The sequence below is a fragment of the Pieris brassicae genome, chromosome 10 (genome assembly GCF_905147105.1).
Source record: "Pieris brassicae chromosome 10, ilPieBrab1.1, whole genome shotgun sequence".
NCBI lineage: Eukaryota > Metazoa > Arthropoda > Insecta > Lepidoptera > Pieridae > Pieris > Pieris brassicae.
Genome location: NC_059674.1, coordinates 15,945,437 through 15,968,583, shown reverse-complemented (window position 1 = coordinate 15,968,583; position 23,147 = coordinate 15,945,437). Strand labels below are relative to the sequence as shown.

Below are 23,147 nucleotides of genomic sequence, written 5' to 3'. Positions count from 1 at the left end.
TAAATACGCGATTTATTCAAATAATTCCTTCGTCACTCCGTCGTTATTTAAATTGGTGTCATCTTAACAAATTGCATCACACGGGAATCGAATACAACATCCTTATTTAAATGATAATCTTTGCTTGAGCAATGCCTATTACGTTGTGAGGTCCTTAAGAGGGTTTCAACATCATGTTTTGTTCCTTGTAGTGATATGGAACTGTTTACGATTTTCGTGCATCTGATCACCTCTTTGTAACTGATACATGTTCTCTAGATATTATTTTATTATTATTATAACATTTTTTTTACACAAACACTAATGCAAGGTCGCCATTGCTTAGTGCTACACTAAACCAATGTCCTCTACATAATGAACATAATTTTACTTATAATCTTCCATTAAACACAACTATTATTATAAAATTCATTAAATACCGTATGACGTTGCAGAAATGACCTTGAAAAACTCACGATTTAAGAGGTTTCAAACCTTAAGCATGCCATCTTCAGTACCATACATTTAAGAATATTCTAAGCGATTTAAGAAGAAACATTGGTGCAATCGCATTGAAAAATACCGAAATCACGTTGAGCATACGTTAAGGAATTTCTTATAAGGTTAGTACCATTGGCCGTAACTGTACCATTATGTATGTAAAGACGTATCACAGTACTACCTTTAAGCCCCATCAATAGTTCTGTCATAAATGCGTGAACGGATACAAATAACACGACTTTTTACAGTCGTTCAAAAGGAAAAATAAAACTATAAATGAAAAAGGTATAATTTTTATATTTTTTAACAAAATTATTTGACTAATTTTATGATAATATCACATTTTTATTTACAGTTATCTTATATCTAACGAAATAATTCATATTAATAGCTGAAATACCAATTCATCATCGTTTATAAATACTATGGACTACTTGTTTTGTCACCCACTAGATGGGAGTTTATTTGTTATACAATCACTGTTATTTTTATTCATTTCAATTTCGTTACATTAAAAAAAATACAAACAAAGTAAAATATTATTAAGGATGAAATGGGCGGTCTTTTTAACAAGCGATATTTTCCAGACAGCGCTAGTTAAAGGACAGAAACTAAAAAAAAATACTAAGGTGTACCCTTATTAAGCAACAAAAACTAACATATAAAAAATAAAATTTACTGTCAAAATATCACACACAAAATATGACACTGTCATGATAAGTGAGCTTTAGTTAATTTTATAAGTCTAAATTTAAATTGTATAATTATTGAAATATGTACATGACATTGACAACCGTCTCGCTTGTCATTAGTCTATGGATACTATGTTACAATATATCCGGTTTCGCGATTTCCCAAAGCATTCATTCCTTTATGTCATTCTAGTAACACAAACACAGATTTCCTTCTACAAACAATCAGTCTAATTTAACAAACCAATTTTACATCACCCCAGAAAACTATTATTTAAACTATATTTACACAAATTATAATTTACTAAATGCAACGAATGTGTTAAAGTCTTATACAAATAATGCAGTTTGCACTGTATTCTGACTTTCGGTCATGGCTTTGTCTTCCAAATTTGAAGTTTTGAAGTTTCTGCATAAAACAGTCACCTGTAACAATTTAATTGATTAATTTTAAAATGGACATTTTAAAAAATCTTCTTATATTCGTCAGTTTATTTTATAAACAATGAAAACATTATTGACTTCATATAGTAGTTGTATGTCGCGTAACCCAAGCGCAGACACTACTACGTATGTAGTAGTGTCTGCTCATTCATTCACCCACGTACATTACACGTATAGGCAAGTAGGTGATCAGCCTTCTGAGTCTAAGAGATTTTTGGGTATACGTCATGCCGCTTTCAAGTGTTTGGTAATTAAATAAAAATCACGGAGAATTTATTAAAAACCTTACCGTATAACACACTGTGGCTAAACCTATAACGGCACCCGTAAGCACGTCCCACCAATGATGTCTGTGGTCCGTTATTCTGGTGAGTGAGCAAATGGCGGCATATGTGACACAAGTCATCTGGAGTACGGGCACGAAGAAAACAGTGCGGTGACGCCAGTCAAATGCGCGTTTTTGTAAGTACCACTAAAACATTAAAAAATATATTTAAAAGGAGATAGGAATGTTTAAAACAAGAACACTAACTTTTCTGAATTTTGAGAAAACTTACTAACTAAACCAAAAGAATGTGAATATAAAACAAAAGACGAAACGTTGCGTGTGTTTTAGTCTACACGGTCAAACAGATACTTCCTTGATTTAGACACGCTATTAACCAATTCCGTTTTAGTTTCTCAATATCTAGTGGGTTATACTTTTGAAAAATGAAACGACAAAATTTGTTACGTGATTGATTGCTAGATCAATCAAATTCTACTAACCATTTACAAGTGGCATGATACGTTTAAAAGTGTACTCTAATGATGAATGAACCCTTACCGCCATAAAGAGTCCACAATAGATAGAGAGCGAAGTGTGTCCTGAAGGAAAACTGTGGTAGGAATCCGTTTGATACCAAGCTGAATACTTCTTTGATGTACATTGGAATGTTGCAACGTACTCTGACCTAAAATAAATAATGTTTAATAATAAATTATTCTCTTTGTAGATTTATTTCTAATTTGGTAAAGAACACTATGTAGGATATTACGTTCCATATTTGTTCCACATTAAAGAAATCTTTACATATTCGTAGAATGCTTTGATCGTTATTATGCTTTCATGTTCCTTTACAAACGAAGTGAAATCATATTAATTAGAAAACCACCCATATACATGTAATACGCATTTAAAAATGATTGTAGTATTACTATTTATTATATAACTTACCCATTACAAGTTTTCGCGGTATCCGGTTCACAGATGTCAAAAAAGGAGGGTCGAGGGCTGCCAGTTAACCCTTTCATCACCTCCACTAGACCCAGATTAAAGAACAGTCCGTATGAATAACTTCTGTACATGTACAAAGTATTTCTTGCAACATGACGAAGTTTTGTTCGCGTATTATATGTTGACTTGTGGAAGACATACTCAGTGATGAATATCTGTATCAAAAGATAATACATGAGCTTAGGTGGTTAAGCGTGGGTGGCAACTTTATTAATGCGATCGAACGCCATGGGCTGTACAACAAGAATTGATACCGGCATGTCTTAGGCATATAATAATAGCCAATAAAATATATACATAACCAGATCTGATGTCTTTAATGAAGTATATTAAATATGAATCACAAGTTCCATAATATCTATCTGTACTTACCAAAACAAAAGGAGGAAAGATAATAGAAGAAACGATGACTGAAAAGGAGACAGTGTCTCCCGTAAACGGGAACGAAAGAGCTGGATCATTGCAGAAAAAGCCGTTTTTATGGTGCGGGATGACGCCTAGCTCAAACAGCCCCACTATTAGACACACTGTTGACAAAATATAATATGTTAATGAACTATAAAAACTAAGTTATTACGTTAAACTCAATTTCTCAGAAACGAACGAAAGATTACTTAATAATATCTAATCTAATGTACACGGCGTCTTTTCCTCTCATTATTTGTGAAGATTTTATTATATGGAATAAAAAAAGAGAGACTTAGTATTGTCTTTTGTTAAAATAGCTTTAACACATTAAGAAAAACACTCTTTGAACGGATTAAAGCTATGTATTATTATTAAAAACTTATAATTATTTACATAATTCTTAATTTTAAATTTTTTCCGACGTTTCGCGTGCTTTTCACGGTAATTATAAGTTTTGAATAATAATACATAGCTTTAATCCGTTCAAAAAGGATTTTTCTTAAAAAGAGACTTATTATAAATAAAACAGAAACTTGAATGCTGTTTAGCTCACAAAAAAGTAATACAATATTGAAACCCTATTCTAGGAGTTATTCATTTATTTACAGCTTGTCCTTCGACAAAGGCCTCAACTAAATTTGTCCATTCTTGACGTTCTCTAGCGGTTCGAATGCATATTGGACCCGCTAGTTTTATATCGTTCTATCATCTCCTTACCACGATTCGATTATGTTCTATGTAAATCAGAGGCGCTACAACTTTTTTTAGGTCTGGGCCTCAGATTTCTGTATCTTTTTCATGATCATTTGTTAATCTAATAGGCAAGTAGGTGATCAGCCTCCTGTGGCTGTCGCACGCGGTCGACTTTTAGGGTTTAAGGCAAGCAAGGTGTTTCACGATGTTTTCCTTCACTGCTCGAGCGAATGTTAAATGCGCACATAGAAAGAAAATCCATTGGTGCACAGCCGGTGATCTAACCTACGACCTCAGGTCACCTCGAATTAAACAATGTATTTTGATGTATTATTCCCCTTAAACTAATAACAAAATAAGGAATACAAATATAAGTAAAATAGTATAGATTATTACATCGTATGTTTACGTTTGTCTATTTTAGTAGCCTCATCCACGAGTAAAATTTTGACCCCTCACACCAATTGCGCAATTGGTTCCAAATTGAGATGACATTGACTTTGAACCTAAAATACCGGATGAAAGGGTTTGCCAAATTGGCGGACCCGGGTGCGAATGGCCACATTAAAATCTCTGCTATAACTCGGCGTCAAGGCGTATAACGGAGATAGGTTTTAAATTCAACTCACAATATACAGACATTCATTAAAATTGCAGTTAATATATAAATAATTTCTAACTAAAAACTGAAGGTTTTTTATTAATCCATTATAAAAAGAAGCTAAGTAGGTCACCGTTGTTTAAATTACTAATTATAATAGTAAAACCAGACCCATATTCATTTTACTATTAAATTACATGCAAACTAAAATACTTTAAATCTATAATAATTAAATGAAGACACAATACATAAAGTAATAATAAAAAAAAACAATATTTTAAGAATGACATACGTCTCACTAAAAGAATACGCATAGATTCTGCTATCCAATACTAGATGGCAGCACTAATAATTTCACAGAGACTCTAGTTCCCTAATTCATCCTTTCCATTAATATCTGAACTGTTAACCGGCTGTGGCGTAATAAGCATTTAAACAAACTATAATTATACATAATACTTCGAAATAATTACACATTAGAAAGTTTTAACTAATAACGTTGTGTTTAATAGCCTATAATTTAAGCAGACATTAATAGAAAACGAATTACCATTACATTCAATCGAATTTTATCCATGAAACAAGTATATTATAATTAGTATTAGGCTATTTATATCTCAGCGGGTGATATTCTATAATTGAGTCCTTAACTATACTTTGTTAAATTCTAAATCTTAATTGAAACCTTTATCTCAAAATAACTTAATTTACGACAAAATTAAACAATATTTCAATTAATCAATCAATACCTGTAACAATTTAGTAAACTTTCATTCTTTATTTTCTAACACTTTAATGCAAATTATATAACTATATAACTAAAATTAATTATCGTGATCTTAACAGGTCCGAAATAATGAACGCTCATGTCTGCGTCATGGTGTGATTTTTATAGATAAAGCAATGTGGCCTTCATAGGCGTCACCAACTTTCGCTTTGTCTAAAACAAATGATTTTGATTGAGACTTGATAAAACACACTTTATGAAGAAGCAAAGAGGCCGTTATTTATGGATTTATAAGTTTAATAACAAAACAATATACAATTAAACAAAACTGTCTCCAATTATCACTTTAGTAGTAAGGCGATGCACACATGTTAGTCAGTCTATTTTTAACGACCAAAATGAACAAAACATTTGAAAAACGAAGCTAGTTTTTTTAACACTGCGATTGCGTTGTTTCTGCCATATGCTCTTAGTGGGGGTGTATAAATTATGTATTTTTATTTTATTGTACTTTACATTGTTAATACATATGTTATTCCATAATAATTACTTTAAAAAATCCATAACCATTCGCATTAAATGTACAAATATAATTAATTTTACTTGTAATTTCAGTACTAATCAATAGATTTTATGTCAATCTCTTTTAGGAGCATGTGTCGCCTTAAATAAGATTGTACCATACAGTTTAGATTTTTTTCTTTTACAGTCTTTGATGTTCTTAAAGAACTTTAAGACGTATCCAAAATATCCTTTTTTACTAAACTGCAAAAGATCTTATCGAAGTACCACTCCATAATCCTCCAAAATAGATTTATATGCTTCGAAGAATAATTTAATTTTAGCCAAGCGACATTATTATCTTAGCTATTATGCTAGTAAGTTCTATTTTTAGGCAAAATATTTTCCTTAATGGCAAAATCCACAAATTAAATGCGTGTAATAGCTGCATCACTGAACAGTGTTGGGCGTGCGACTCTCATCCCTAAAGTCGATCGGTAGGTTCGTTCTCCTCTGCACTACTGGTTTTCTGTGTGTGTGCGCATTTAACACTCACTCGTGCGCCCTGATAAGTGTGTGAAGACTATTCACCAACTTGACTATGAAATAAAAATGATCAAAGAAAATAACGATTTCTAAAGACTTCCAAGGCAAGATGCTTAAAGCGGTACTGGATTATTATTACTAGCTACTGAATTGTAAAAATAATTAGTCAAAGTATGTGTACCTGAGTTTATGTACCTAGTTGATGTAACCCTTAGAAATAAGAGCCAAATTTAACAGAGATATAAACGTGGACCAAATAACTGATTGTGATGCCTCAGCATCTTATGTAAGCTATATAAAAATTCTAGTTATGATTATTCTCGGCTATACGTACATACGTGTGTTTTAAATTGAATTCAGTCGTCAATCTTATGTTGTATATAATGGATTATAAGAATGAAATACATACATAAAATCGACGTTTTCTAACATTTATATTATTGACCTTGAACTCTATTATCTGATCGACTTACCGAGTGTTAGAAGTGGAATATCTACAGCAAGTGTCCACCAGATGGAGCGGTTACCGCATCTTCTTTCGATCAACTGGTTATCCTGTTCTTTTTGCTGCAACAAAGAAAAAATAATAGTTTTTATTACATATGAGAGACTTTGTGATTGAAGCTGCATTGACACATTCAAACCTGGAATCGGGAAATTCTAGGAAATCTGCTGTTCACTATACTCAGCTATTTAGTATCAAATATTTGTTATAAAACAAGGGACAACAAAAAATTGCCATTATTTATTAAACCCAGAACATTACTGGTGATAACAAATTATAATTAAAAAAAAAAACAATGCCTACCTAGCGTTTTAAACTATGCCACGCAATAACATTGCCAAGGTATTCAATCTCAGAGTTTAAAACTCCCTTATGCTCGAAGTTTTTGTGTTTCATAAATATTGGAAATCCCAGCTGTGGTGAATCGATAGTTTGTTACGATAGTTGGTTGCCATGGAAACCAGTAGACACTTTGTAATAATCCAATGGTGCTACAACCTTTAATGGGTTGACATTTCTGTTTATATATTTTTTTCTAAATAACCAAAGATGTAATCAATGTGTGGCCTATTTTCTAAATCATAACCGTTTCTTGTCGATATGTGGCGATTATTTTCTAAAGAACAGGCTTACTTGATAATCGCAGCCATTAGGGAAACTGGTCATTACGAAATTTTAAAAATCAATGAATTATCAGTTTTTTAAATCACATAATCCCTGTGATTTTTACGCGAGATTCATGAACATAGCTTAAACAAAGGAACGATAATCATAACAATTGAAACAAATGAATAATTATAATATAAAGAGGTTTGTTTGGTACAAAGTCATAAATCTTAACTGAATCAGACGGGTTTAGCCAACTAGATTAGTTTAGTACAATAACTATTGTTGGAAAGGTCATCGAACGTAGCAGGCACGGATTTACGGATACAATATTAGTATTATGTTTATTTGCGAGTCTATAAAAATGGTTGTCAAAGAAAAGTTGTGACAATATAATGGTACCCAACTTTTAAACTGTATTGTTTTGAATTTACACATATAAGTATTGAGTGACATTTCCTAAGAAGGATTCTCGACCATATTTATACTATTACAAAGATTTGTTAAATACTCCTAAATGTAAACTTCAAAATATATCAGAAAAATCGGCTATTGTTCTGTACCTTCGTAGAGGCAAAATTTATTTTATTCATTATTGCTTAATATATTAAATATACTAATATAAGCAAAGATAAACACCAAAAAACCACGAAAGGATTTCACATTGGTGCCTGAACCGCTACATTACAGAACAAATATTGAATTCCTTATAAACTGTTATGCGTGATCAACATCGATAAAACAAATATCATTGGTAAATAAGTTTGCTGTAAAGTTTGTGTTTCCATACCACTTTAAACTACTTTTTATATATGTAATAATACTAAATAAATAAATTTAAATGATGAAAGTATCTAGATAGCTCCTACCGACTGACTAACGTGTTCAGTTCAGTTCACACTGTTTGTTTATTTGTTTATAAATTGAGCTCATTTCTTCTCTGTATAGCAAAAGTGTAAGTAAATTTAAGGGTCGTGTTGAAGGTCAGAGTCGACAAGGTCAGCTCGCCCTTGCAAGGTCAAGTATCTTGAAGGGTCCTTACGAGCTGAACTTGAAATTGTTCGAGAATTTACGTCAATCCTTATATAACTGGTAATATGTCTGCACTTCAAATAGGGTTGGCATTCGACAATAGTTTTTCTGAACTATGTTACCTTTATTTAAGCATGCAATAAGAACTTTTTCTATAATAATTTTTGAAATACCTTGTACTAAACAAATTCGATGACTTTTTCGGGCATCTGGACAATGTACCGCTATGAAATACCATTTACGAACAAAACGCACAATGGAATAGTTGACTATGACATAATTTAAGGAGCACTGGAAGGTGTTCCTACTGAAAAAAGGCTTAACTTATTCGCTCTTGTTTTTCGTAAAACTATAGAAAATATATGAAACAAATATTTTTGTAACTGCTAACTAACCATATTATTTACGTAATTATAAAGTCTCTCTATCTCACTCTCTGAGTCGGTAACTCATGTCAGAGTATTTAATGCCCGATCTAATTAATAATGAGGTTTAGGAATAAATCTATGGTGAACTCATTTAAATATTTATTACCATCAACATTTCATTAATGACTCTGACTACCTCCGTAAGAAGATAATTACTGTATGTGAAGGTTACTATAGTGATTACGTCACTTCATTCATGTCTTGGAACGTAGTAACTTACGTCAAACGAATGGGTTCTTATTTGGGTCATCAAGAGTAATTTCTATGAAACCATGAGTATAGCAGGTATGACACCTGAGGTGGTTTGGCCTACTTATTAAACAGGTTATAACGCCTTTAATGAATAAAAATACTAACTACAACATATTGAAAATAATTATAGGGTTCCCAGTCGGTGAAAAAAATTCGACTTAAGTGATTATAAATGATGTACAAAGATTAAATAATATTTTTGTAGATATTGCCACGCATTATATACGCCTGAAGTATTGTCGAACCAAAACTGTCTAAACCAGTGTTTCCCAAAGTAAGAGGAGTTACACGAAAAATCTATTTGGAATTTCAATTGTTTTATAAAAAAATCCTTGTAATGTCTTCCTAAAATGTATAATTTAAGTTTTTTAATTGAGCAATCAAATTTTTTAATATTAATAATTAAGTACATTATATCGAGGGGGCTAGCCATTTATAAAGATGGCGCCCGGCACAAAAAGGTTTGGAAAATACTTGTCTAAACTCTGGTGACTCGTGAGACGGTGACTTGTCACCGACGTGAGGTGGTGAGGTGGACTTAGGTGGAAAATATTGTTAACATACCCGGATACTTCCATATCTACTAGACATTTTTCACTACACCGCACTTTACAATTTCTAGCTTCCAACTGGCTAAAAAACATTCACGTTCAATGATAATAATCTTTATCTTATCAATTATTGAAATCACATATTATATGAATCATTGGCAATTCTGCAAAATTACAAATAGTTGTACTGGGTGCATTAGTCAATATATTTTCACCGTAACAAAAATTCTCGATATTTTTTATAATTTTTTTATTATATATAAAGTTCATACTTTGTAGGAATGTAATGTACTGGGAAATCTCATTCTTTCTCACAAGTGATACATGTTATTTTAAATTAGATGGTTTCGTGCGATTGCCAAAATCTATATATATAAAATCATAAGGTTTCTAATTATATGCACAACGAAGTTATAAGGGGTCAAAAATAGCCGGAGAGGTTGCTTCGAGAAAAGGATCGTACGGTCTTCCACCTATCTCAACATGCTGCAGTAACATCAAACTGACATGGACTTGACTTTAATTGATTGTAAATTAAATATTAAATATTAAGTTCCATTACGGCACTTCATACAATACATACTATAATATAATACATATATAAGCAGAAATTGACTGCTTTTACTCCCGAGCTGTATCACTGCTTACCATGACAGCATGCTGGCGGTCATAACAGGAAGGCGAGATTACCCTTACATGGGTCATTGCAATGTAATACATTTGCCTCCATGGTAAAAATGATATATATGGATTTATTTTTTATGACTGGATAAAGGCTAGGGCGAGGCTAGTTGAGCAACTTTTTCATTTGATTGGAAATAGCTCCTCAATGATAAGCCTCAATGAGTTGTTCTGCGTTCTGCTGGATTCATAATTTATCCCTTTACACAATAATCAAAACGCCGGGACACTCCACTCACAGGTCGAGCTGCTACTAGCGTTCGCGCGATTTGATACGCGTATGGTGAAAAGTTAGATTTTTGTATTGCCCAACTTGCCCCTATGCTCAGCTAGCCCCGCTCTACCCTATCTTAAAGCTAATCTACTCTTATAATATTTTGAATCTTGTAACTAACACATAACACAATTTAGAATTTTCTTTCAAGCATGAAATTGTCGTTTGTTTAATGTTTAACTTCAGTTTTTTATCCATTGCTGTACTTTTGTTTTCTGTTTTATATATTTTGTTTATCAATCCGTTTCGGCTCTGTATATAGTCTATGTCTTTAAGATTACCATAATATAGCAAAGGTCAGCTCAAATAAATAAGTTATTATTACCTGTTCATATGTTTTTCGGAAAGACCCCATATCTCTTAAACCGCGCAAGCTGCTGCGAAATGCAGAATTATGTATAACCATTTTAAATTCATTGAATTATCACTACCACAACCAACACAAAACACAGTATCACGGATAATAATACTATTAAGACAATTAATGTAATACTAAGGGAAATTGTGTCCTGTTATGATTTAAATGTATTTATTTATGAGTAATACAGGAAAAACCAAGCGAAACGTGCAGCGTACACCATTTAATGTACGTGAAATTCAATATTATTACAATTTAATTCTAAAAAAATACCTAATACCTACCTAATACGTACCTACGTGCCGAAAATTTCGTTAACAAATATATATAAATTGCTATTAATTATCGTTTATCTATTTAAAATAATAAACTCGTTTTAGGTCCGTCAAATATTACAGCATATGACGTACGCTGTCACGTCACACATACTCTAATATACGCAACAGTTTTACAATTTGAAATAAGTATTTACTACGGTAAAAGTGTTTCTAAATTATTACGTTGTGATTACTCATATTGCAATAGTACAGTTTAGTTCTACGCCCATGGATTGCTGCTCAAATTTCCCATACCAAAGATGGAAATTTGATTGTATTAATGTTTTATTAAGTCTATATAAGTTTATATATTTATTACTTTATACTACAATCTCTGCGATTACGCCATACTGTAACGCGGTGACTGTTCCGGCCCCAAAGGATATATACAACTTCTCAACTTTACCCACTGGGGTCTAGGTCAGTGGTTAGAGGAAGCTGTAGGAGGAACTGTTCACCATCCTGAAGGTGTGAACGTTCACACCTTCGATTTCCTTTGTACTAATATAGTAAAGTATTGTTATAATACACTAATATTGGGTATGTGAGATTTACAAAGATTACATTTTAAGTAATCTTACTTTGTGCAACCCTACTCCTAAAGGTGAACAAAACTATTGCTCAATATTTTATGAAAAATGCTGCTCATAGATTACCTTAGATAAAGTACAATACATTTCAAGTGAATTGAACACAATAAATTTTAGTTGCGCTGGGAGCATGCGTGGTATCATAGATTATCGTAAGAAACGATCACAGAGCATAGCTTTATGCAATAATGCGTTCAGTCTGTAACCGTTTTTTTTATAGATACATAAATCTATAAAAAATAAAACTATGGTACACTTTGCTCTATTGTCAATAGTTTACGAAATGATATAGGGATTTTATTCATATTATTTTCACACTATAACTCCCTTTCCCTACTTACTCTCGGAACTTATTTTTATCGACTCTTTGTACGCTTATACATTATAATTTAAAAACGCACTTAGAAAAGGTTAATGTATAGCAAAAAGGTTTTCTGGTAATTGTTTAAAATTTCCTTTTAATTGCATAATGTATAATATTTTAGTTAAATTTTGGTCTATGTATGCTGTAAATAAATCAAATTATCAAGGTTTTCATACTTATGCCTAACAATGGATGGATAATGTTGGATTTCTAACAGTGCATGAATATTTCAAATTACTTCAGTACTTTTGGAGCCCATACAATGAGAAAAAACAATAAAATCTTTATAATATTTATGTTATAAGATGAGACTTAAGCTTATGTTTACATCTAGAGCTATTTTTAATTTTAGTCGTCAGTAGGTCTTTAATTTATAGAATTTCGATGAAAAGCAAAGTTTATTTAGTTAAATAAATACGAGTTGTCTTGACAATATAAACGATAACCTAACATAACGAACATAAATCCGAGTAAGTGCATTTATGTATTGTGTATATATAAACTTAAATTTAGTTTGCTATATTTACTAAATTCTATGCCACAGGGACCAAACTTTTTGAATTTGTTTTGATTTTCTTCTTAATTATTTGTAGGTTAAGAAAATGTAATGTGTAAATGTAAATATTGTTTAATTGTATTATCTATCTAATAAAATAATTATATAGCTAAATACTATTGAGTATCTAATAATTCTGTTGATGTATTTCTGCTTTATCTATGGTTATGTAATTTTTATATTTTTTATATGATATATTTTCTCAAATAAAATAAAATTAAATCTATAGATAGCGGTGCTACTTCTTCAACAAATATTTAATATATATTGCTAAGGTATTTAATATAAGTAAATAAGAAGAAGAAGAAATAAGAAGTCTAAAGAATTGTTAGAAATATTATATTAAACGCTTGCATAATGTCATCCCACGCTAGCCGTCGGTTGCAGGCGTTAGAATGATTGGATAATTTTAGAACCGCTTACAGGGATTCCTCGTTATCAGTAAAAAGCATTTGTTAACGTCAAGTTACTCGTTAAACTTTACTACATTTATCCCTTGAAGCACTTTTTACAAAACTAGGTAATTACATCCTTTTTAAAGGTCTTAAAAGAAAAAACGGCGTTCTCCAACCAGCTCTATATCTTCATTATTTTCAGACAATCTATTACGACGTTACTTAATTATTTATATGTTTTATTTATATAGGAGTAACTCGTGATACAAAAAAATTGACGTACATACAAAAATATGAAAAGCAATGCCGTTCCAACGACACGCGGATATGACTAGCGAAATCAAGTACGTACAAAAAACAGTGATAATACAAACTACAATAAAATAATAAATTAATGTAGTAGAGGAATTTATGCTCCATTATAAACTAAACGATTTTGTTTACAATTTTAATACTGCGCTGTCTATCGGCGAGTAGCAGAGGCTGCTTACGTTTTTCGATCGAGGAATTTAATTATAAAACAGTTTATCATTGTCTGTCAATATTATCTGAAATTAATTTAAATAAGCATTTTGTACATAAATTAACAATTTATGACTACTCCAATAGCTAAATTATTGTGTTAAAATATATCATTGCTCAGCCGCGATGTATAAATTACAAAATAGCAACAAAAACTATTTTATATTTAAACGCGTTGAATTATAATTATTTGGTAATATTTTTTTTGACTTTACAATTATTTCTATATTTTGCGTGCTTAATGTCAGCACGATCAAGAAAATAAAAGACAATATTTCTCACCTAAATATCGCTAATTTTAATTTTAATTTTTTTTAAGATGCAGTTTTGTTGTAAAAACGTTAGGAATAGTTCTATGCGTCATTTGTAGGCGCCGTTTAAGGGGTGATTCCTTAATACCAGGCGAGCCGGTCGTGAATCGTGACTCGTGACGCGACGCGATGCGTCATTACTTACCGCATGACGGATGTAACTTAGTACTAGTACTACACATGTGTAATGTGAAAGTTATGCCTTTAAAAAGTTATTTTTAACGCAGGTTACATTAAACTCGGACGATTCAATGCCGACCTTGTCATTTATTTTTTTACTAACATCGAAACCTTACATTTTAATTTATTTCTTTGGCTTTTACCCGACTATATGATTGAGGTACTTTAGTTTTTATGTTTGTCTCTTATTTTGATCTGAACTAAAATATTATAGCAGCGGTTCAGGTGTGGTATACTTGTAAACAAACTGACTCCCAAGCGTTCTTACATGTAGCATGTCCAAATAATAACTATTTTATAGTATGCGCCAAAGAAAACATCGAAGAATAGAATATTCGTTACACAGCCGCTGAAATGTGGATACCCATGCCCTTTATGGCGCTGTTTCAAACGCTCTTGAAATTTCCACATTGTACTCCTCTGGGCCTTGACCTCAGATATCGTTATCTATTCATGATTTTTTTTTCACCACCGTACGAACGAATGTTAAATATAGAACGTCTCCAAAATCAACTGTTAAAATCAACTAACAATTAAAGGATACAACTAACAACAAAATGCCGGCAACGCACTCACGAGCCCTCTGGCATTGAGAGTGCCCGTTTGCACCCTGTTTTATAAAAAAATGACTATAAAATCTTGGTTAAAATAATACTGTGTATCATCATACAACCATATTTTAGGAAATACGCCTAACTAAATACCTCGTTCTCAAAATGGCTATAACTTACACTTAAACGACGTTTCATGATCGATCTATTGTAATTAAAATATATAGTTTATTTGACATATTGGTGGTGTATAGATCTTATTTTTTTATTTATTAAATAGAATAAACATTTTATTATAAAAATACTGATACAAATGACAATTCCAATTTTATTACAAACGAGGTAGTCAGACTAATATTGTGATATACTTGGATGAAATCATTATTCAACCGGTTATATATATATATATTTCTATGTCTCTGTTATCATCACAGCGAGATCACAAATTGGCAAAAAGAGACAAAAAGTGCGAGCGTTAATACAGTGAAATGAGACAGAACCATTGTTTGTTACATAAGCGTAGTATATCGATTTTTAAAGTCTAAAATGTACCTGGGGGGACTGACAGATGTTATGTAATCAGTGTACTATTAGTTAATGTATTGTATGCTGTCATGTACCTAAGTACTGAGTTCCGGCTCAAGCTCTGTGTGTGACATGGAATATAAATTCTCTGTATTATTTATTTACAAATTGCTTTGTGAATGAGACAAAACATTGATACCGTCTCTTTTAAGTATTGTACCCCCTTTAGCGATTCTCTCATAACATGCAGTGGTTCTAAATAGATACAAAATACTAAGGAATGGAATCTGTTATTTATGACTGTTAATGGTCAAAAACAGTGTTAGCCAAGTGGTTAAGTTAAGTGATAAAAAAGTCGACGGCATGTGTCAGGCACAGATTGATCACCTACTTGCCTATTAGAAAAAACAAATAATCACGAAACAGTATATACTTTTTTGTAAATGGTGTGGTAACTTAACTTATTCTTTAGTATTTTTTTTCTTATATATAATAAATAATTTTGGGTTTTTAAACCATATGTAATATAAATATTATTATAACCTTTTAAAACTTAAGTTTTGACAATAAAAATCCTATTTTCATTATATAAGTTTTATGATTACGGGGTCCACAGTGCCTTTTCTTGAGGTTCTCAAGACGTTAGACAGGCCACTGCTACTCCTGGCTGTATACTGTTTAAATAAACCATATACAAAGAATACACTTTCTAAGTCATTGATGTCTTAAACAATTTGCAGCGGGGCTATACAAAACTGATCATATATCAAACAGGTGAGTATCGTATAAACAAAGATTCTGCACTAACTAGTCGACTTAGGGGACACCTGCGCCCATATCAAGTATTTGAATATACTTGTTAGAAATACCTTCTATAAATCCTTAATTATGATATTTAGTAAGTAAAGTATTTAGATCTTTTAATTGTGAAAACAAACAATGATAATCAAACTTACATCTTTTTCCAACGAAGTCTGTGAATTCATCGTAGCTGTAAACACTTCAGTACTTGAAGATGAAATTTTGTTACTGGCAACACAATCTAATGCACCCATTATATCACTTATACTTACTTTTAAATCAAAACATGGCTTTATAAATACGCCTTAATTATTTAATATAAAAGCAGTCTGTCTACCCGCGATAATGTGGAGTGACTGAGCTGTTAACTCGCGTGCGGGCGCGCAGTATTACTTGGTTTATAAAACATCTAGATACGACTTTTTGCTTGCGCTAATTAAGTATGTTGAAAGTAATTTTAGCTGTTTATCGGATTGTTTAATTTTTCATGGAAGAAAAATGTGTTTGAAACTGTTTAAGTACATACAAATGTAAAAATTATACCTACAACTTTGCAAGATATATCAAGAAAGATATTATATATTTTCAATACTAATAATACACGTAGTATGTATTTAATATCTTTTATTAGCTTTTGCAAATAAATCCCTTATATGTCGATATACACTCAATACGGCGTATATAGTCATTATATGTCTAAAATATCTTAAACCTAAGTAATCTACACAAATTAAAATGACCATAAAGTCACCATAGTTTCAATTTATTTTCGACGTAATTATCTTTGCGTAATTAACTAATAAGCTAATATATAAATGACCTTAAATATATAATTTAATAAAATATTAATTGAGTAAGTGAGAAGTTTGATTTTCAACTAATAATGTTTTTTTCGTAGTAAATGGTAAATAACAACATTCCTCTTCTCTTGATTATAGGACAATATATATATATATATATATATATATATATAAATATATATATTCTATGAACATGATATGCAAAAGTATATAACTCCAAAATTCTTTTAATTTTGGAACCCACAAATTTGTCCTTGGTATTTTAGACTAAACGCCTTCCGTACCCATAAAGCCTCTTCTATTGTTTAAGTTCTATGGGATGAGTCATCCAGTGCACACCATGACCGTTAGTGGGTCAAGACACAAGACAATTATGAAAGCGGAAATACAATTCTCGCGTGCGTTCGGGTTATGATATGATAAAAAAAGAGAAATTTTATTTAGTTTTAAAGTAAAATTTTTACTAGTAATAATAATAATTTATTGCAAGCATATGGTACAAAAAGGTGGTACAATAGTAATTTCGCATATACTGCCATACAATGGCGCGCAAATTTGTCTTTGAAGGAGTTTTACATGTTACATTATTAGTCATATTAAAATTGGTCAATTACTATATTATTTGTATCGTACATATCATATTAAAGATCGGAAGATCTTTTAATTCTTTTGGTAAATTATTGTAAGCCTTAATAGCCATACAAAAGGTGTTTTTTCTAAGCAGATCCAGATTGATTTTTGGCACAGCCAATTTCTCCCCATGTCTACTTCTTACTTCGACTTAAAAATATATATGTTTCTGGGCACGAATAAGAACATTTCTACTACTATATTACTATGCATATTATATTTAGTTCTTCTGTGTCTTTCTCTTCAGTGGGCAGCTTATGTCTAAGCGTAGTTGAGAACGATGAGTCTTTCACTAGATCGTTCCATCTGGTCGGTGAACGGCCTTCTGTGTTACCGAACACGATCAGTTTCTCCAAGTTCTCATCGCCTCTGTACATTGTATGGCCGAAATAAGATATAATTCGTTGTCGGCATATAGTAGGCGAGACTGTTTTCAGTACTTAATGTTTAAGTGTTTGCATTTATTAGTTATCAGACATCACTCTCTCTCTGTACGGTCTGCGGACATGTCTAAAGGGTAAAGGATACTTCAATATAAATTAATTACTATTATGTAATAATAATAATAAATCCTTTATTTACAAATAAAGTGATACATTCAGATTGATTAATTATATAAAAACAGCACAATCCGGCAAAAAATAGGCATGCAACCGTCATATTAGTTATCATGATGTCATAATAACAGTTAAGTTATTTATAATTGTTGTCAAAAGTTATAGTCTAAAATTTTATAGCCTTCCCCTTGAAAACATTACACTATGAGGCAGGTATTTTGTATTATGTAATCGGTTATTTTACCAAGTCATGTGGTTCAAATATAAATTTATGATTCACTGGATTACCATAATGTTAATCAAATTAGGAAATTTCTACATATAAGATCTTCGGGGAACCTTTAAGGAAAATAAACAGTTTCCTTCAAATATTGTCTGCTGTGGAAATTTTAAGTTCACAGCATTGTGTGCACTCAAGCGTGATATTTTGCTTAAAAAGTAAAGAAAATAATATTTACTTTAAAATATTTATGATGTTTTAAATTACTTTATAAAATATTACAAATTGATTTAAGAGTGATAGCAATAAGATAAAATGTATGAATAAATCATGTAGTATATATGATGCTGTAAAATAACACTTCAAATATCTTTATCTCAACGAAAAAATACTATCATTTAGACATTATCTCTCTCTTATCTCCAAAGAGCAAAGTAATAATAAATGTAACATAATGCATAACAATTCGTGCCTAGGCATAACTTTTACATTTCACAATCCTCAGGTGGAGTTAGTAAAAGAAAAAATTATTTTCTCGTGAATTCAAATATAATTTGAAGATTGGTCAACGGCTCACGGTGGACGTGATCCCAATTTTTTATAGCTGAAGGTGTGCTATATACCGACAGCTTACTACTAATATTATATATGTGTGACATAGTATTTAAGATATAGTTTTATAAACAATAAATTAGATTTGAATATTTCTCCGCCTTATTAATTCTTCGCTTCAATGTGCCGAAGTCTCCTTCAACCCGCAATTATCGTGGTGTACCTGATAGCTATGAGAAAACCCCACCACCTTGAACACCTGATGCTACACATGGGGGTCCGTTTGTTACCTTAGGTATCTTGGTGCACACATCCCATACTTTTTTTATATGTTCACTACTTATGTGCTAGGGTAGAACTGTAGGGCTTAGGAATATGTAGAGTTGCTCTCTGTGCTCATCTAGTCAGTGTAATATATACACTACATATACTATACAGATACTGAGATTAAAAATAAATTTATATACACATTTCACAGTCTCCTCTAGCTGCAATTTGTAGGACATAGGCTAAGGGTATAATTTATAATAGAGAAGCTAAGAACGGCTTCCGTCTGTCAAAAATGTGTTGAATATGGATACAGGATAGTGTTTACGACTGTAAGACGTTTCTTAAAGGAAAATTCATTATAGAAATTTCTAACCTCCGTCATACAAATAAATACATTTTACATTAATATTCCATAGACAACTTATACAACAGTGAGTCATTTAAATAACGACAATATTTGCTACTTGACGCAATTATTGTAATCCAGCAATACAAGTGCTATCAAAGTAGTACTAAGATTCACGAAGGCTGTTAATGATACTCTGATGATTGAGTAAAATCCAATACATTTCGCATAACAATACCTAATTAAAATTGAAGGAGGAAACAAAACATAGCAAAAAATACTTCTGAAATAAATATTAAAGTTATGAGTTATAAAATATATTATAAATCAATCAAATCTTTGTTTTTATTAGTCTATTTATAATTTATATATTTTATTCTTTATAATATGTACTTTATATACAAAGGAGGTTAAAATATAGTACAGGATAAAAACATCATCAATTTGACGGATCAAAATTATAGTGACATTGACTTTTTATTTGTTGACTTTATCAAAATGAATTTACCGGAGATAAAACCTTATGAGGAGCAGGCGATAGACACAGTGGTCTCGGTGATAAATAGAGCCAAAGAATTGCTAGGAATACGACAGACGTTGAAACAGCTTGCTAGTAAGTAAATAGGCATCCTGCGAAGCCTCATTCACGACCGAGCTTCGCTGGCCAAAACAGCCCGGCCCTAATAAGCCAGGCTGAACCTACAGGCCAACAGCAGCTGCTGCTTTGCCTATAGTTTATAGACAAGTAGGTTTTTGGGTACTCCCAAAACACACGATGTTAAGTTTATACTAGTTTTATTTGCGTACATAGAAACCCTGCTCATATCAAACTGTACCATAGATAATATACAAATAGATTTATTAGACTAAAATATAGATCAATTATTATAAACTCAATCTAAGTCATATATTAAAATAGTGTAAAGAAGGAAGGAACGTGGAAACGAGCAACAATTAATTATTATTAACATTATGTACCTGAAGTAATCAATATATGAAATAAAAAGGCTGTTACTCACAATTAAATTGTGGACGAACGACGTGTTAACCTAGAGGGAGGATCCTCTACCAGTCTAACCACATATTAGCCCGAAAGCACCAGTGGCTGAGGCCGAAACTATATAGCCTTACCACCCGGAAAGTTGTTATGCATTCAGTTTAAATAGTTTAAAAATAGCTATACATTAGTGTAATTTATCTAATTAGACTGTAGAGCAAAAGCGTTTTACGAATGTTTCATTGTTTATACATTACGGGAGACACAGTTACCGTACATTACGACTGTAATTTTGACGAATGTCTAGAACGTAATAATTTATTACGACTCTTTTCGCGAAAATATTAAGACCTTGCTGAGATTATTTATAAATTAAAACCACTATTTACTTATTTTTAAACAGTCACATTAATTTTTATGATTATTTGGTGGAACCAAATCTAAAACTATCTTTTTGGTTGTTGCTCTCTATTTATGGAAAGTAATATTAAGTAAAGTAAACAAGTATTAATAATATTGTGTATAAAAAATTCCGTAGAATAAACATATCCTCATGTGATTTTTATAAAAACACGTTTGTTTTTCAAAAATTCTAAAAATTGCAGTTATAGTAGGTACATCACTCAAGGAAGTCAAAAATGAGAAAACAGCCGTACTTTACGACTTTGTTCCCCGATTCGACTAATTTGGTAAAAGTATTTTTAAAATCAGATAAATAGTTTAGTATATCCATTATATTTCAAATAATTTGAATTTTTTTTATATAAGCCCAACATTATATGACAATCCATAACGTTTGAAATGACAGACACTGCATCTGATTTACTGTCTAGATGCAAATGTATGATAACCTTTCAGTGGCGTCCATGTAGAAGTCACGACATTTGAACACTGTTCGTGTAAACAAATCGGAGAATTAATCCTACCTATGTTGTTTCAGAAACAAGAGAACATTTCTCCCCGCGAGCTATCGTGCACACTACGAATCTGAAATGTCCTCTTGTAACGAGTGGTGAAGAGCTTATTAGGCGTGCTATCGAAAAAGACTGGAAGATAACAGAGATACTTATGTATACTCTTAATTATTTAGGAGGTTCCCAAGACGAATGCTCACAGTACTATTACTTTGAAGTAAGTCATTCTACGTACTAACAGAGTGATAACCTACAATTTTGGGTGTTCATTTTGGACACTCCCTTAAAAAGGGGTGTGCTTGGTTCCTTCGTGTTTATGTTCGCGCCCTGCTGATGCAGGGCGGTACGGGGGCGGTCCTATAGCCCTTTATAGGGTTGCAGTGCGTGAGGAGACAGTGCTCTACTCGCTGCGCCCAGCCGAAAATTGGACCGAGGAGTGACGCTCGTCATGGTACTAGAGTTGTGTCCGGTGTGTCATGTCTGGTGGTGTGGGGCCAAGGCGTAATTTTGACTTGGCCCTGGGGTTTCAGTCGGTGGTAGGCCTTCAATTATGTGTTTCCTTTTACTATAAGAGATTTCCTTTTATATAAATAATTGTAATTGCCAAAATATATAATTTTTATAAGATGGCAATTATAAAAATATGATGGCAATTATGTATCTTACAAAAATCTACGAAATATACGAAATTCCACCCGTATTACCTCAACGTCCGCCGTTCCACAACTGACCATTTTAAAGGCAGTTTCTACGTGCACCGCTACTAAGTGGAACCAACTGCCCATTGAAGTATTTCCAAACCAATTCATCTTAGGGTCCTTCAACTGTACCTTCAAGCGTTCCAAATCCTAGAAAGACGGCAACACACTCGCGACCTCTACCTATACCTCTGGTATTGAGAGTGTCCATGGGCGGCGGTATCACTTAACAGCTGATGAGCCTCCTAGCTGTTTGACCCAAAAAAATGTCATCCGTATATCAAAAATCATTTAGGATGTTAACCTTTTCATAATTAGATAAGTTTCCTGAACTTACCAGGTGATATTTAGCCAGCCGAGTCTCGCGTACCCAATTCCTCAGTCGACGGCCTCCGTGTTCTTCAGAATCGAAGACAAGCACGTGGAGGCAAAGGAAAACAAACCTGCACCTGTAGTAAGAAACCTACAATCTAAAATAAAAGTCGTAAAAATATAATATAAATGTTATGATTTAGGTTTATTCAATGAGATCGTCTGCTTCTAAGCGAAACAATAATTAATTTATCGATATAAATATAATTATAATAGTACTTAGTCGTATGTTTTTTTAATTAAAATTGGTAACCAATATTATTCCACGTTATAACGAGTTTGTATTTAGATGATATTCCGGGTTGAAGGACATCGCCTAGACTACGACATACGTCATACGATCCTCCCCGCAGACTGGTTACTTGGAGTTATTAAAATCAAGGCAAACCTCTTTGAGAGAATCGAACATTTACAGCTTTTTTAATTTTTACTAAATAAATATTATCCTTTAACGATATTATATGTTTTTTCATTATCTTGGATTCTTTACGATACCTCAATTTTTACAATCATTCCTGTTCTATTGTGATCATTTGTGATCATTTGAGTAGGCCGAGTCAGTGGTCAGCGTTTAATCAGAGAATCAATGAGATCCTATTCATGCGTTCAAATCACAGCTGTGCA

At 32.0% G+C, this 23,147-nt stretch overlaps 2 protein-coding genes across 4 annotated transcripts; one reads left to right on the top strand and one right to left on the bottom strand.

Moving 5' to 3' along the window:
- Positions 1-757: 757 nt before the first annotated feature.
- Positions 758-16,509, bottom strand: LOC123715703 (phospholipid phosphatase 2-like). 3 transcript variants are annotated; one of them, XM_045670935.1, is made up of 7 exons: positions 16,323-16,509; positions 6,842-6,935; positions 3,265-3,419; positions 2,833-3,047; positions 2,443-2,569; positions 1,906-2,088; positions 758-1,598 (listed from the first exon to the last, which is right to left on the bottom strand). In XM_045670935.1, the coding sequence occupies exons 1-7, from the start codon at positions 16,419-16,421 to the stop codon at positions 1,503-1,505; spliced, it is 969 nt and encodes a 322-aa protein (XP_045526891.1). In that variant the 5' UTR covers positions 16,422-16,509; the 3' UTR covers positions 758-1,502. The 3 variants fall into 3 exon arrangements, with proteins under 3 accessions (XP_045526891.1, XP_045526892.1, XP_045526893.1); XM_045670936.1 differs by lacking the exon at positions 16,323-16,509 and adding an exon at positions 11,023-11,171; XM_045670937.1 differs by lacking the exon at positions 16,323-16,509 and adding an exon at positions 9,756-9,812.
- A 3,502-nt stretch (positions 16,510-20,011) lies between these two features.
- On the top strand, positions 20,012-22,980 carry LOC123715421. The gene is made up of 4 exons (XM_045670415.1): positions 20,012-20,155; positions 21,480-21,670; positions 22,492-22,605; positions 22,813-22,980. Exons 1-4 carry the CDS (start codon positions 20,041-20,043, stop codon positions 22,945-22,947), a joined length of 555 nt encoding a protein of 184 aa, XP_045526371.1. The 5' UTR covers positions 20,012-20,040; the 3' UTR covers positions 22,948-22,980.
- The last annotated feature ends 167 nt before the right edge of the window (positions 22,981-23,147 follow it).